Here is a 16,444-nt window from a genome sequence, read left to right as displayed (position 1 = left end):
TCTCTCTCTCTCTCTCTCAATATCCTTCCTTCGAATCTGTTCTCATTTGAACCAAAAGCATTCTTTTTTTCTTTTCATCCCATGCCCTTCACTCTCAGGGTCTGAGATCGTGTCACACCTCTGTAGAAATGTGGTTTTATTTGAGAGCAGCAGCAGATAGAGGGAGACTGAGAGAATAAAGACGAGAAGAAGATTATTATTGTGATAACTGAAATATCCACACTTCTTCACTGCTGCTGTGACAGGGTGAAGTTAACATTAAACAATAAATAACAAGTTTCTTAGGACTGTTAAAACACCACTGGTTCTGCAATCATACATCCTTTTCTGTGCTCCCTCCATGGGTGTGTGGCACATGTGGATGGCACACAGGTTGGAGTATTTAGAGGAGAGAACAGGAGGAGGATGTAGACAAAGCAGATGGGAAAACAGATGCCAAGTCTTGATGTCCTGTTTTACACCCTACACTGAACACTCACAAACTGATGTCACCTGCTTATATAAAAGAAGATGTAAACTGGACAGTGGGTGACATCAAATGTTTCATGTGGTTCTGCTATTTCTTCACTAAAGTGCAAAATGTCACTGACTCACTAACTGCTTTTTGAAACAACCTTCTTTGGACATATCCGTGCTTGTCTAGTTATATCATAACTGTTCTTAAATTAAATTTGATGGCTTGTTCCCTTGTGTAGGACTGCGGCTTTACTGTGGGCAGCTGAACATATGCCACTCATCTGCTTTGTCTTAAATAAAACTGGTCCCAGGTGCAACATATGGAATTATTTCACTTACAACCAGACAACATCAAACCCTGGTGTAAAGGTGCTGCCAAGCTCTGCAAATCAAGCATGGTGACAGCATCATAGCTTTTTTTTGGAATTGGAACAACACTGGGGGGATGCCACACAAAAAGACTGTGAATAAAACTCAAACCTGCAATATTTCAGGTATATAAAAAGCAACATATCTGGACATCAGGATACAGTACTAGCCTCGGGGCATGCAGATAATATACATATGTGTAGCTCTGTATTAACAAAGGCTAGAAGCTAATAATGGCAGTGGATAAGATACACTATGACACTCAAAACCCAAAGGGAAGGTGACACAAGCCACTATTTTTAAAGGCTGAGAGTGTGCACATGGGTGTGTCTCTGAGACAGATGTAAGCTGATACAAAAGACTGCTGTGCTAATTGATGCCAGCGCTCATACTGTAGCTCTGTAGAAAGCGATGTAAAGTAACACTGCCTTTCTCTCACAAACATATTAACACAGTCAGTCATGCAACATGACAGTACAACTGATAAGGTGTGGCCACAAAGCAAATGATCACAACCTAGTCGAAAGTCGAAAATGTAATGTGATATTAAGTATAAACTTAAAACCCAAGTAGACATGATAGATAGTATTCTCAGTTTTTAGTACTGTTATTATTTAGACAAGGATTTTCTTCAGAACAAGTTGTACAAGGCCAGTGAGTGTGTCTTTTCGTCACATCGGTCAGGTGTTTTTTATTCAAAGGATTATCTTGATTTCTCAAGTCCTGATCTATGAATTTACTATAAATTCAACAGAAAAGCCCTCAGAGCCTGAGGAGTGCAGTCATTGACATACACAGTGCATACTTGTTCTATGTATAGAGAATCAGCATTTTGTCACATGCTATCATGACCAGTAGTATACAAACTACAGGCTGTAGACTTTCAGATAGATTATACAAGAAAGCAAACACTGACTTAAGTGTGATTAAGATGAGGAAGACTGGCCTATGCTGTTCAAATGATTTAACAACTCCTACAGTAATCATTCATATATATTCATGCTGTATTTCCTTCATCTGTTAGAAACTCCTCCAGGATTTACAATAATCATAACACCACTCAAGGTTTTATGCTGCACAGCTATCCCTTCTTTTTTCTTCCTCTCTCCCTTCTTTCTGCTTAATAAGATTCTTTCAGCTATACTGTGCTTTAAACACGTGTGTATGTGTGTAAGCGTAATGGAGGGTCTCTACTTGGCCTTAAACAGGATTGTATGAATTTGTGCATATCCATTTATGTGTGTGGTGGATCTGATTCATGGTTAGCTGTAAATGTGTGTAATAAAGCTGAGCAGGCTAAGTGATGGAAAACCCCAGGTGTCTGAGACTTGGCAGGGTCCTGGGAGACGCTGGCATTAGAAAGTGTGTGTGAGTCTTTGTCCCAAAGAGGGAGATCAAAACAGTGTTTGAGATGTGTGTCAGAGAGTGTTTGAGGACTGTGTGTGTGAAAATGAAACAAGAGTTGGTGTTAGGTTAGGTGTGTGTACACCTAAGTAAGGGTGTGTGCGTGCTTGTGCGTACGGGCACAAGCCCACTTGGCTGTGGCCCCAATTCCAATCAATTAGTAGCTGTGGTAAAACTGGCCACTTGTCCAAAAAAACAGAAAAAGATTCAAATCTACAAAAACTAAGGCACATTTTAACATAAAACTTCAGAAGTTAACACGTCACGAATTTAATCCAACACTGCAGAGCTGTCTGACAGCTCATAATGTTCAGGCCAGCACAAACAGAAAACAGAAGACAACTTCTAATGAGGCAGACATTTTTAAATGTGAGGGTCAGTAAATGTAGCAGAACACTTATTTCTGGCCTAATAAAAAATCATCAGTCACACTGACTCTGGTTCAAACCATGTGAGGTACATACTGTGTCAGAGAGGTAACCTCTATACCCCAAACACCTTAGGATTCAAAACTACCAGACCATACAACAGACAGAAGAGGTAAAAACAAGGGGCTAATATAATACATAATCACTGGAATTTTCTTCCTAATGGTTGCAGTTGGTGGATTTTCATTTTTTTAGGAGAGAAGAAGACAAAATCATCTATGTAAATGATCTTTGATGAAACAGTAAGGAAGGCTGACAGTTTTTACAATGATCTGATCTCACTTCAGCAGAGCTTCTTACATCTCTATAACATAAGCAGTTTGACTAAAATACTTCTAAGCTGTTGACAGGTACGGTGCACAGTATCACAGAGTACACATGAACATACTGTGAACTTGAAAAACTGGTATTTCAATAACATTTGGACAATTCAAACATTCCTTTTAGAAAGAAGAAGCTCAGACAAACATACATCTACTGGACAGACAAGAATGGCAAACATCTTGACAGGGGTGATGTCATGCACATCCCATGTGTTACTACGGGCTACAGCCAACCAGGTCAAAGTCTGGGTAAAAGGTCAAAAGTCTTACCTGAGCAGGTGGGTGCTTGCAGCCAAATTCACAAGGCTCCCCTGCAGGAAAACATGTCAATATATAAACAATGAGCCTGACCTGAATCCAAGCCCAATTAGCCAGCTGTCATTATTTATCAGTTATGTCCTGCAAGTCAATGGTGGGAAAACCAAGTAAGCAAATTCAAACTGTGGTGCATTTTAAAGCCAAGAAAAGGAAACAGAAATAATACTGGATTTTAAAATGAAGTAAATAAAACACCATAGTTGAATGCTAGCGGTACAATAACCTATCCTGTTTCTATCATAATTAACAAATTCAACAGTAAATAAATTAAATAATCAAAGTCAAGAAATACATCAAGAAATGACTCTGACAGCTGTGTCTGAGCCACAACAATCCACAATCATCATCATTAAAATAGTAATTGTCTATGTCCATCTTACCATCACCAGCAACAGCATTTTCCATTCCAACACTGTGCAGTCCATCTTGACTGGTTGTGATTTTCATTTTACGTTTGCCCATTTTTTCCCACAGAAGGTCAGACACCCAGTCAGGCACTTCGCCCATGGTTTCAGTCAGGCAGTGGTGGTTCCTCAAACACAGCGTGACAGTGGTTGGCCATGTTCCTCACTCCTTCTCTGTAAATGGTTTAAAAATAAAAATTAGAGAATTTGCATCTGATAACACTCATTGATTTGAAAAAGTACTGAGGCTATGTGGGTAATAAAACTTGGACCACTACAGCACTAAATTTGGTGGCCACTGCACTGTGAGAAAGAAGCAGCTGTTCACAATAGACATGGCTGGGTTAGACTGCGAACGTATCACCATCTAGAGGACAATACACACGCTTGCACTTTAGTAAATTTGTACAGTTAATATTTCCATAGCTTTGTACATTAGGGTGCATACATACTGTGATAGATAATCAAAGAGGTACTGGATACTGCTTCAGTGTTGGTAGTTGGTCCTTTCATGAAGTGTGTTGATAGTGTTTATCTAAGTAAGAGCCTTATTAGCTTAACAATTTGCCTATCAAATAAATGTCTGTCATATAGGGAGAGAGATATAGACAAAGAGTAACAAGAGAGTAACAAGAGAGTCAGATGGTATTTGAAGCTTTTCTCAGCAACACCTGAGACAGTGGTAGGTTAAAGGGGCAGTGGGGTGAGCATATATTTGGGAATAGAAGTTGTACATCCAGTGCACATCTTTGTATGACTCATTATGAAGGGCTGTATTTTCATGTAGCCAAATGGTGAAGTGACATTTTCGTGAGGCTACAGTGGGGGAGGAGAGGCACTGTAAGGGATGTGCCACTCATAATCTGCTAAAACTGAGTTGGCTACATATCAAAGTGGTGTGACAGGGAACAAATTTAGATAAGAAAAATCCAAACTTACTGTAAACTGTCAGGTTTATAGCCAGGCTATGTAATCTTGTTTCAGTCCTAGTTTGGCCGCAGTAGCATACTTGTGAAAACTATTATAACCAGACCACGTATTTAGTTTTAGCTTAACTAGAAATTTAGCTAGGCTATGTGTGGACCATTGCGAACACAACTGTCCAGCATTACATTTGTCTCCACCAGACTTTATGTCAAAACACGAATGAAACTGCTTGGCGTATTTGAACGTATATTCAGAGCAGAATTACATATTTACCTGGACAGAGACACTGCTGTACGGTAAACTGTTTGCTGCCCCATTAGCGTCACAGTTTGTTTATTTGATACAATAAATAAACACTTCACCGTTGTGTCCCAATAAGAGAAACGAAGAAAGACGTCAGTCTGCGACACCGGTAAGATGTAAACTTCGATAACAACAAGCTAAATATTTATCCAAAACTTCAAATGTTGTTTTGTTTGGTTCGTTTTCCCGGACATGACCCGCCATTACCTGTAATTAGCTTAAATTTTTGCACCTGAGAGCAGCTCCTCCCATTGCGCTGCATTGTGGGACATGTAGTTAATCAACGGCACATTCCCAAATGAAGGGGGCTTATTATTCATACTTACACGTTTAAGTTTATTCAACTCTGTCACTTTATAATGTGGACACACAAACAAGAGACTAATTTAAATTATATGAAATGAGGAATCTGGACGCAGCTGAATGGTACCCTATTGTGTAATACACAGGTGCGGTGCGCGTGCCCAGCAGGTACTACATGGACAACATCACTTGGACTTTGCGCAGGGAGTTTAAATTCACCATTTCTACCTGCTCTGACATCACTGATGTGTAACGTGGATAGGCCGCTGATGTCAGTACTGGCTAATTTTATTCCCCTGTCTAAGAGCTGTAGTGTAGCATTTGAGATATGACTCGTGTTACTAAATCAATGACCTTGGTTCAAGTCACCCCACTTAAGTGCTCTTGAGCAAAACTAACCCCCACCATCAGTGTAGTTTAACCAATTCACTGTTCTGTGTCGCCATCCAGTGGCAAAATGTCCGAAGTGCTACATGGGCAGCAAGGAGAGGGGTGGAGACAGAAAATAAAATCCAAGGGAAGAGAATTCAAACGCTCTTCCTGGAAATAGTAGAGAACCCGCCACAACTTCACCACATGACATTTCAGAAAGAAAATGCGACACTCCTTCCTCCGACACCAGCGAGCCCACATTTCATTCAATTAGGTGCCATTCACCCCCAGAATCAGTCAAATATCACAACCACACGTCGCGTATCACACCAATGGACACGATCCATCGCCTTTTTAGTGCGTTTATAAACGTGTAACCGAGATCAACAGAGGGCGATTGCGACATCAACTCCAGACCTACCTTCCCGTAAACTATTCCTTCCTTACCGTAAAAAACATGACATCACCAACATCAGTTTCAGTATGAATTTGGACAGACGACATACACTAATATGAAACTGCTGCAGTGTACAAACTTATCGGCCCTATTCACGTAAAGTTAGAAGTGTGCAGCCGATTTCATCGTATTAGTAATTATGTAATACCATTAAACCACCCCCCGATGAAAAAACACCACAATAATATAGCCTTATGGTTTCGTGTAGATGAACGTGTTTCTCATGTGCAAAATCTTGAGTTTACAGGACTTCACTGATACAAATTCTCTTGTAGTGGTTTGTATTTTTGTTGTAATGTTGATCGTGTCCGCTCAGATTTATCACAGAATGAGGATATTGTAGTTCAGGTTGTTTTCAATGGAGTCTCATTGGTTCCCCTGCTACAATTAGGTAATACAGGCTGTACAACACACATGTCAGCGTGTGTGCCTGATAGAGTCGTACTATGCATCATGCTTACCTTTTATGTGCAATCCAAAATCTGCTGGGGAGGTGCCGCGCTGACTCTTCGCTGTTAAAACTGTGTAATAGTGGAAAATCTGCAAAGCAGTCCATCTCCTTTTCCAGCCACGGATGACGCAGCCCCCTAAAAGCCCTCTCCCAAAAAACATGAAACCCCATTCAACATCCACAACGCGTTTAGGTGCAAACGTCGACACGGGGAGCACTGTATACGCAGATAGATCACAGCCCGAGCTGAGGAAATGTGGATGTGTTCGCCCATGGGTAAGACATGACGGACAGACTCATCACTGAATCTTGCATCTCTGCACAGTCATATCGCCGATCTAAACGATTGCACAGCTCTTTTTTCATTCTCTGAGGACCATCTGGTAAAAAATCGCCAGCTTCTGTAGCTTCAAATGCAGCACGGGTTGCAATGGGCACGGATACCTCTATCATCCAAAAACACAAGTGATATCCATTTCAGAGAGGAATGGTCCACCGCGATCCGAGCAGGCAGTCCCTAAAGAAATTGCGCAGTTTTTATTCCATTGAAACGGAGACTCTTTTCCCTTCTGTCCCCGTTGAAAGGCGCTTTCCTTTCCTCCTCCTCCCTCCCTCCTCTCCCTTTCTCTCTCCTTCTCTCTCTTCCCTCATGCAGGTTTATTTTCGGTGGAAGAGTCTTGGACATTAACTGCCCCGCCTCCATAGTCACTGGCAAACACACTGTACAACTTGCCCAAATTCCATTATTAACTACTATTCAATGGAGAACAACTGGTCCCCAGGTTTCCCCCTTATAACTACTTGGTTGAAGAGTCAAGCTCTCAGTTGGAAGTAGTAACTGTACTGAAGGAGCCAAGAGCCACTTGAGGAATCAAAAGTTGTTATGTGGAGATGTCTGGTAATCTTGTCATTCCCAAGAAACCTAAAACTAGGGCAAGAGCTTGCTGGGAAATCAAAAAGAGCACAAGGCAAACCCATCAAGGCCGGTAGCTCTGAAGCAGTTGGCTCTCTGGGGTGATAGAGGTGTAGCCAGGGGATCCCCACCTGCAGATTGGTTTCATTTAAGCAATACTGTGTTCATTAGGAGACAGTATAGTGTGATCAGACCTTTCCGGTTGCTTGTCTTCTAAAGTGACAGATAACATTTTTGAATCCAGATCCTTTACATGGATTCCCTCATCAAAGTTATTTAATAAATGTCCACATTTCTTCAAAACATTGGAATTTTCAAAGAGGCTGTTTGTGAGTGGATAAGCAGATGGAAGAAGTTGGCTTCCAATGCCCTCAAGAAATGAATATTTCTGCGGACTGGGAGCTTTTGAAAACCTTGGCTCTGAACTAAAACATCCACTGTTTGAACACAAAGTCACCACCTCTAACAAAATGATAAACATTGCTAATTTGTATCACTATAGCACTTTTTTCAAGCAGCCACACACACATAAGATACTGTATTTCTGTCCTGGAAGGAAGAAATCCAACATATTAGACAGGAAGGTTAATTAATACCACACAACAAATACATCTGAAATGTTTCCACACCACATTTACATTCAAGTTCATTTCAGCTGGAGCTTGTATCCATAAGAAACACCTCCCTTGTCTGATATTTTTGTTACAACGAGGCCTGAGAATAAGCCAATTTGAATTTGAATTCAGCATGTTGCTGTGAATGCCCCCCTCTATCTCCCACCCAACCAGAGACCACCAGAGACACACACACACAGACCTGGGTCTGATAAAGAGGCTCTTAAACCCTGAGGAAGTCTGTGTTCAGTCTTTCAGGGGGACAATCCTTAAGTCTGAATACAACCTTGAACTCAGCCCCCCCCTCTCTGGTTCCCCTCTCTCATTACTGGACCATTCTTCCTCCCGGCTCACTTTCTCCAGGGTCGTTCTCTTGTTTTTCTCTCCCTCCCTTTCAGGAGTTTAGGCTGAGTCCTTTCCAGTGGGGAAGTCCAGGCCTTCTCCCTCACAATGCTGACCGACTCCAAACGTCTTGTCCGTGAAACTTCATTAGAATTCATTTGTTTGAAAAGGTCCATTTCTCCTTCAGTCGCTCCCCTCGCTCTGTCCTTTTTTCCAGCTTGGGGAAATGCATATTAGCATAAAAATATCCTTTACCTCACCTTGATTAACTGCATTGTTTGCATGCACATGTGCCTGCATGTGTGTGTTCTCACTGTGTGAAAATGAGTCCATCTGAGTGAGCCACACCAACTTTAAATCAGATTTTCACAGTGTAAATATCATTCTTTGGTTTTAAAGATGTAAAACTTCTAATTACAGATTTTAACTGTTAATTGTAACTGATTTGGGTTTCCATGATTTTGTGGTCAATAAGTGCACAGTCAGGAAGTAATATATATTAGGGGCTTCATAAAAATAAAGGAAATATATCTGGAAATTCTGTGCATTCCAAAACTGAAGCATTACTTTCCAATGAAGTTATTTAGTGCATATCTGACATACATTTTATTCTTTATAGCCCTGGGTTGTCTACACACAGGTGCTTGTCAATTCTGCTATGTTAACACAAAATAGATGACAGTGCATAATAGCTCATCAGATTACCAAGGAATTCAATGAGCTCAACATACACTTACATGACTAGACGGTCACTTGATCCAGATGTTACAAAGAAACAAGTTTCCAGTAAAATACAGCACTTCACAGTAGGAAACTATTCTCAGTCCATGTCTGAGCAGGATAAAAGGGGGTCAACATGGAAAGACTGATGCAGGTCTGTGGGGAGAAGTGAATAATCGGTCAGCTGACGGCAGAGAACAGAAACAAAAGGGACAGAGAACAGAAAAAGAACTTACCAGAGTTGTGTCAGACCAACTTCAAAGTGGCGAAGAAATGACTCAGAAAATTTACTGCTAAACCCCAGGTGTTCAAACCAGCCTTACAGAAGGTAATACATTTGACAAATAATACAACATTGAAATTTGAAATGTGATTTAATGTCTGTTGTAGCCTTTTCTTTACAACTTGAACATCATAAGTTAGAATAACATTGGATTTTATAAACTGCATATAAAGTAATAAACAGCTAAAACAATAAATAATAAACATCACAGTGTCAGAGTCAGTGCGTGAGTGTGTGTGTGTGTGTTAAGGCCTTTAGTTGTCCAGGCTCATGAGAAGAGCAGTCCCTCTCTTGATCCAGTGGTCTGACGTCACAGCTCCAGATTTGAGCTCTACACCGACTACAAAAGATGGTCGGCCTGCCCCACCCGAACGCACTGGGAAGTAGTAACATGGACACAGGTACATACCTACACACACACACACACACAAAAGAGACAGAGGAACAGAGCTGAAACCACAGGGCATGAGAAAATGAAGAAAACAAGAATTAAAAAACAGGAGAAAAATTAGAAAACAAGGAGAGGAAGATGGAAAGAGTATAACAGAGTCAGTGGGATGTCCCAAACAACTCACCTTTGCCCATCTTCTTGCGGTTCTCCACTGGTTTGAAGTGGATGGTGGGGATGGGACAGACCATCTGCATGGGTTCAGCTTCCACCAGACAGGAGTTCTTCTTGTCCCAACCAGCCCCCTCCAAGTACAAACCTCGGATAAATACTCCATCCTAGAGGGGGAGAGAGGCGGGGGGAGAGGGGATAAACAGAGAAACAAGTAAGAAAAGGAGGGAGGGGAGAAATTTAAACACTTGTTTGGAGGTGACATTTTGCATGCAATAAGTTTATGACAACAGCCATTCCAATTAAGTAATGCAAGTGAGAGAGGTAAGAAGAGGGAGGGGTGAAAACAAAGGGAAGGGGAAGGCTGCAGGAGAAAAGGAGGAGGGAGAGAAGAGGGAAAGAGGAAGACAGAGAGTAAAAGGAAGGAAAGGGGAAAAGGAAGGAAAAACAGGAGTGGCACAGGAAGGAGAGGAGAATGGGAAACTGTAGGTACTGAGGGCTGCAAGTGTACATTCATTTTGGAGGAACACACGGAGGTAAAATGGAGAAAGAAGTGGGAGAAACAAGGAGAAGCAAAGAAGAGTTGATACAGAGAGAAGAAAATAAGATGAAGTAAGTGACAAAGAGTAACAATGACAGGAATTCTGGAGAGGGAGCAACAAGACAAATGAAAATATTTTACCCCACTGACAAAAATTTGAAATTAGAAAAAAAAAGTCAGAGGATCTGTGGAATGTAAAGAGAGGAGTACAAAGTGGTGTGTCGCTTTGAATGAAAATATGTTTTTCAGGATAAACCACACTGTCGATGTTTGAGCAGAGTTGAAGAACGTGATGGAAAGTAGCAATGACAGCTGAAAGCTGAGAGGCTCAGAAAAAGTGGTCTAATGGCAGGTTTATGGAAATCTTTATGGAAATAGATATGTGTTTACAGGGAGTCACCTTGGGTGGGTAAAGGAGGTTGCTGTCATCTATAGTGGATACGATAAACTCCCAGGACAACGTGTCCACTGATATCTGCAATAACAGTTTCATACAATGTTAACTGTGGAATGGACAGAATGTTGTTACCATTACTGGTAAGTCAACAAGGGCATTCTCATTCATTGCAGCAGAACCATATCAGTATTTCTTTTTTTTTTTTTCAAATAAACAGTACAACTTAATGGAATGAATAGATATACAATAGATAAACTGCTCAGGTTTCTTAATGTACAAAATTAAGTGATTTTTAGCTGTGACACACAGAGGCTGAGATTAATGTATGGAGAGGGAAAGTGTCTTCAGCAGGTTGTGTATGGCAAACCGGCACAGGGAAAGACTTCAGAGTATGAAAATGACTGTGTCTGCATCAACAAGTGTTTTTAATATGTGCAGTAGAACATATATTAACTGACAAAAATTGGAAGCTGAATTGTAGCTCATGCAAATATTTAGTAGTTTTGATTTTGTTTGTTTTTCAGTCTAAACTTCAGCTGTAGAATTGCATAGTTAACTGGGTCAGGTTCATAAACGGCCATCAATCACAAAGCAGTGTAACCTAATGTGGTGTTTCACTACATTAACTGTCCTTCTGCCTATGTGAATGTGATTGTGTGAACTCTCACGTTATGCTGTCGAGCAGAGGACTGCAGCACAGCGGTAAGGAAACCGTTGGGAAAGGTGAAGCCGGAGAGCCAGAACAAGATGGGGGGCTGGGCCATCTCTGCCCAGCGTGCAAACTGATCGACCCGCTGGCAAAGATCCCTGGTCCACGCCGCCAGGGGCTTCAGTGAGGGGTATGCCTAGTGGACAGAGAGAGACATGGCAAATCTACAGTCATTTCATGCTTACAGCTGTTGGCAGCAACAAATAATGGGAAAAAGTTCAGTACAATGCAGCAGCACTGAGCGCTCATGGCCTATAAGTCTTATCCACACACAAAGAAAGGGATGCAGGAGTGGTGTAGAGGAATTGTGTGAAATTTCACCAGTAAGGTGTGAACATAGTTATGTGAAACTTTTAATATGACAACTTTTACTTCCTTTGGTTGAGTTGATATCACTTAAGGACTTGATTTGAAGAGAGCCACTGATGAGTCACTACAAATAACCTACCATGGTACAATCATGATTCTATGGGAGGATGTTTAACAGTTAGTGGTACAAATGTTACCTTGTTTTATTATCTAACAGGAACACAAAAGACAACAGATTATGAATTTTGACAGACCTGTTTGCTGGCTATAGGCAATTAATCAATTACTGACTTTTCAAGTGATCAATTAACCATTTATAATACATACTAATACATAAAAAATAATGAGCAAATCCAGTCTCAACCTTGCAAAGCCCCAAACTGAAATAGCATATATTGTATAGGCTCTATAAAACAATTCCAGCTTACATTATTCACAAGTCCTCAAGCTGCCATAAATCTGCCAGTAGTTCTATACTGATGAGTGACAGAGCAAAAGACCTTTTCTTTTGAAGGGGAAGTGTTTTAGGATGTGTCAGTGGGGCTGGCTGCTGTCATTTCAGCATTTAACTCTTTATTCCACCAACAAAAAAACAGCTTATGTCCTTGCCATTCACTTCAACCCATTAAGAGTTTAATTAAGCGTCTGAACTTTCGACCTCCTGTGAGTTGGTCCAGAGTAGAACATTAGGCAGAGTCTTCTAGGCCGAAGGCTTGTGATTGGACCTTTGCTGTTTGGGCCTCAGGTCCCTGGAATGCTTGCCTGTGCAGATCTGGCAGGCAGACAGTGTCTTGCTTTGAATTACTTCACATCTCACTTCTGTTGGAAAATTATCATAACAACTCTGCTTTATATGTATATTTGTTATACTTATGGTTGTTTCCTTTTTGCACATTTACCACTCAGGAGGGTATGCACATGTACACATGACATGTGCATACCCTGTATACATTTGCAAAAATGCCTCTCTTCCAAATCTCTTACATGCACAAATGCTACAGAGCACCTAAACACACACATATACAGCAGAGCCCTGTGAAGAAACCAGATATAAAATGGCCAGAGACAGAGAGGCAGGCGAGCCAAAATTAAAGCCATGAGTCTGTGAGCTCAGAACTAATGACAGGCTGCCATGCCAAGGAGGGGCGGAGAAGAGAGGGATGCAGAGATGGAGGGATAAATAAGGAGGACAGAGAGTCTATGAGGGGCTGTTGTTTCTGCTAGGACCAGATGAGGCATGAAGAGAAATGGAGAGAGAAGAGAGCAGAATGGAGGGAAAAGAAGATGGGAGATGTACAAGGAATGAGAATGATGAGATTGAGGAACCAAAGTACACAAAAAAAGAAACAGAGAAAGACGTAGTGAATGAGAAAAGACAGAAAGATGGATGAAAGCCTGAGATAGATTGAAAAAAAGAGAAAGACAGAGTTTACAAGTGGTCAGTAGCAAAGAGGGAAGCTCAGCTGGAGACTGCAGCCCTAATAGCTGTCCAATACTCCTATAAAAGGAAATAGATACACACACACATGCACATACAGTACATCCAGCAGGAATAAGCCGCTGGCTAGAGCACAATGAGCTCAGGGTCTTTTTAGGAAAGTGGAGCAGCCTTGGAAGGTTTACTTTGCTTATTACACTACGATTAGTCCACAGACGCAGGCTTTGTTCTGCCACTGAAGACCAAGGTATGCTCCACCTGATGAACAGCTACTCACAAATACATGTGCACAAACATATGCACACACACAAACAAACGCATATGCATACATGCGCTCATTCTTTCATGCACAGCCCATAATGAGGACAGAATCAGGCACTTGAAGATAAACACAAAATGCCCTAATGACTCCTGCTCAGTGGACACACACACACACACGTCCACCTGCACACACATACACATGCCTGCACACACACACAGACACTTGAACAGTAGCCAGAATCTTTTCTAGCCCCTTGACCCAAGCTGACAGCACCCTGTGTTCTCTCCCCACTGTAAAGAGAGGTCCAGTGATAATGAAGCCAGAATGGAGCGTTCAGACAGAATTACAGCTGGAACGCTGCCAGAGCCCCATCACTGAGTGTGTGTGTGTGTGTCAGTGTGAGAGTCTGCGCGTGCATCTGTGGTTGGACAGAGGAGAACAATAGGTGTGTGTCTGTGCAGCCAGGCAGAGTGATGGATAAATACACCTTTAATAACAGACCAGTGAGTCAGTACAGAGACAGGCCTGCAGCTGTTGGACCGGCTGAAGAGAGTAGAGTAGATTAGTGCTGATCAGATCACAATCACAAAGATCAATACACAGGACTCCTGAGTTGAAATCGGAATGGTCTATGTTAAATGACAACACACCAAAGAAATCTGTCACACTTGTAGAGAGAAAGGCTTAGATGCAAATGAGGCCAGAATTAGCAAGGGAAAAATAAACATAGCTGTATTGAAACATTATCTGTGACTAACAAAGAAATGCTTGGTCAATACTTGATTATACAGCACAGCTAAACCAACAAAGTCTACATTTGTTTCACTGTGCCTTGGATGTTGTCATGCTTTGCTACCTTTTTCATTCTATCTATAATTTCAATCCTGTCTCAGCATAGTCCTTTTTTCCCAGCGTTATTGAAGTGCACTGTATTTTCCAAAGAGCGGGCTGTCTCAATATTATCGAACCTGGCAGCACTCCTTCATTTTAGTCTGTGTCTTACCACTTTATGAGGAGACAGGAAGGTAGCAGGTGCACTCTCACTTCTCACTTCAGGAGGTCTCACCTCAAATACCACGTGTCACACATGTGGCATGAGAGTGTGCATCACACTTACAGTATGTGTATGTGCATTATTTATACATTATAAGAAGTGACAAACTGAACCAGCAGTGAAAAGATAAACAGAGCAAAAAATGAGGGCAATGAGGCATATCTGTGTTGTATAATGGTGTAGCTTTAAAAGAAGGAGGAGAATTTAAGAAGATGGTATGGGATATTGTGGTTATGTGTGTGTATGTGTGTGTGTCTGGCACCTTCTCCCACAGCGGCGGTACACGAGCGTCATAGATGTAGTGGAAGGTCTCCTCCAAGCTGGATGACATCACCACTAAGCCTTTGATCCCTTTCTCCAGCTCCACCAGGGACGAACTAACGCACAAACATACACAGTTGCAGTTGCTGTTATCTTTTCCCCCTTTCACTGCTTCCTAGTCTGGATCAACTAGAATTACCCTGCACTCTGACACAGAGATACAAACAAGCAGGCTAGGTAATTGGGTAATTGTTCTATGTGGTATATTCATTTTATGTGGGATCCAAATCAAGCACTGTTATTTTGTCTGAGTTGTGGCTGCCAGGACATTTGTATAAAGTCAGCTTTTCTCCATTTCCTGTTGTTACACCACTTGTTCCTGATTTACATCTTTGATGCTTGAAATTACTGGTTTGTATCTCTCTTTTATGTCTATTATCTGTATATAAACTGGTATACAATCTGCTGAAGAAAGAAAGAAAGAAAGAAAGAAAGAAAGAAAGAAATATTTATGTTAGCCATTTGATCTGCTGCCATTCTGCTAAATCCCTCTATCCCACATTAGAGTTCATACATGATGGTGTCCAGCAGAGCGTTGTATCTCTGGATCTCTTGTAGGAGGACCACATTAAGAGGTGAAGGGTTGTCCTGGAGGAGGGACCTGGTGCCCTCGTAGTCAATCAATGCTGGAATCTTCCCACGAACGTCTGCCAACAGCTCTAATACCTAGAGGTACCAATGAAACGTTGCACAAAAGCAGATGAGATTGGATTAGGTTAACTTACAAAGGCATTTCACAGGTGTATTTGCCGTGAAGAAACTGCAGAGACAGATCATGGAGCTGACTTATAATCACACTGAGGCTCTTGATAGTAATTCTTTCCAAAACAGACACACATATTCTAACATACGCCAACCAGTTGGGCTTACACCTATTTGTGGGGAATATTATACTACCATAACAAATAAAGCACATTTAAAGCTCACAAAAAAAACTACTGATGCAGTTAAATAACAGCTAGTTTGTTCCAATAGAGAGTACAGAATTGGTAGCTAGTTTTAGAGGTATCAAAGATAATAACCTAGCTATTAGCTGAAAGACATATCTAAACAACAACAACAACAACAACAGGTAATTAGAAATATTTTAAAATGTCACCTGAGTGGGATCACTACGTGCTAGTTGTTTTGTAACAAAATCAATCAACAAAAATCAGTCAAATATGGACACTGGCTTTATGAAGAAAGCCTTTTAAAAGCTACAATTACTGTTATTTTGAGTAGCTATTGCTTTAATATCTCAGGGTGTATTATTATTAAGTCACGTAAGTTTGGTTGTTTTATTCATGAAAAACTTTCAAATGATTTTCCAGAAAATTTACTATATCACAACATTTACATTGTGACATAAAAATACACCGTGAGAGATTTTATTCATAACATCCAGCTCTAATTTGGAACTTTGTTCCAGGACAAAGACAGCTGATCTTGGCTGAAAATATTAAGATTAAGATAGGTACTAATCTA

General features: G+C 41.0%; 1 protein-coding gene and 1 long non-coding RNA gene across 2 annotated transcripts in view; both read right to left on the bottom strand.

Moving 5' to 3' along the window:
- Nucleotides 1–2,479: 2,479 nt before the first annotated feature.
- On the bottom strand, nucleotides 2,480–3,783 carry LOC127143272 (uncharacterized). The gene is made up of 2 exons (XR_007814562.1): nucleotides 3,679–3,783; nucleotides 2,480–3,291 (listed from the first exon to the last, which is right to left on the bottom strand). It is a non-coding gene; the product is annotated as an uncharacterized LOC127143272 (long non-coding RNA).
- A 5,676-nt stretch (nucleotides 3,784–9,459) lies between these two features.
- The window catches only part of LOC108902164 (dynein, axonemal, heavy chain 2), a 56,973-nt gene continuing 49,988 nt past the window's right edge, over nucleotides 9,460–16,444 (bottom strand). The window contains exons 83-88 of the mRNA XM_018703907.2: nucleotides 15,492–15,643; nucleotides 14,919–15,033; nucleotides 11,553–11,729; nucleotides 10,888–10,962; nucleotides 9,963–10,113; nucleotides 9,460–9,796 (exon numbers count right to left, since the gene is read on the bottom strand). Of these exons, the coding sequence (XP_018559423.2) occupies nucleotides 9,642–9,796; nucleotides 9,963–10,113; nucleotides 10,888–10,962; nucleotides 11,553–11,729; nucleotides 14,919–15,033; nucleotides 15,492–15,643 (825 nt within the window). The 3' untranslated portion in view covers nucleotides 9,460–9,641. The remainder of the gene's footprint in view (nucleotides 9,797–9,962; nucleotides 10,114–10,887; nucleotides 10,963–11,552; nucleotides 11,730–14,918; nucleotides 15,034–15,491; nucleotides 15,644–16,444) is intronic.

Source organism: Lates calcarifer, linkage group LG14 (genome assembly GCF_001640805.2).
Source record: "Lates calcarifer isolate ASB-BC8 linkage group LG14, TLL_Latcal_v3, whole genome shotgun sequence".
Lineage (NCBI taxonomy): Eukaryota > Metazoa > Chordata > Actinopteri > Centropomidae > Lates > Lates calcarifer.
This window is presented reverse-complemented; position numbering and strand designations above follow the sequence as displayed.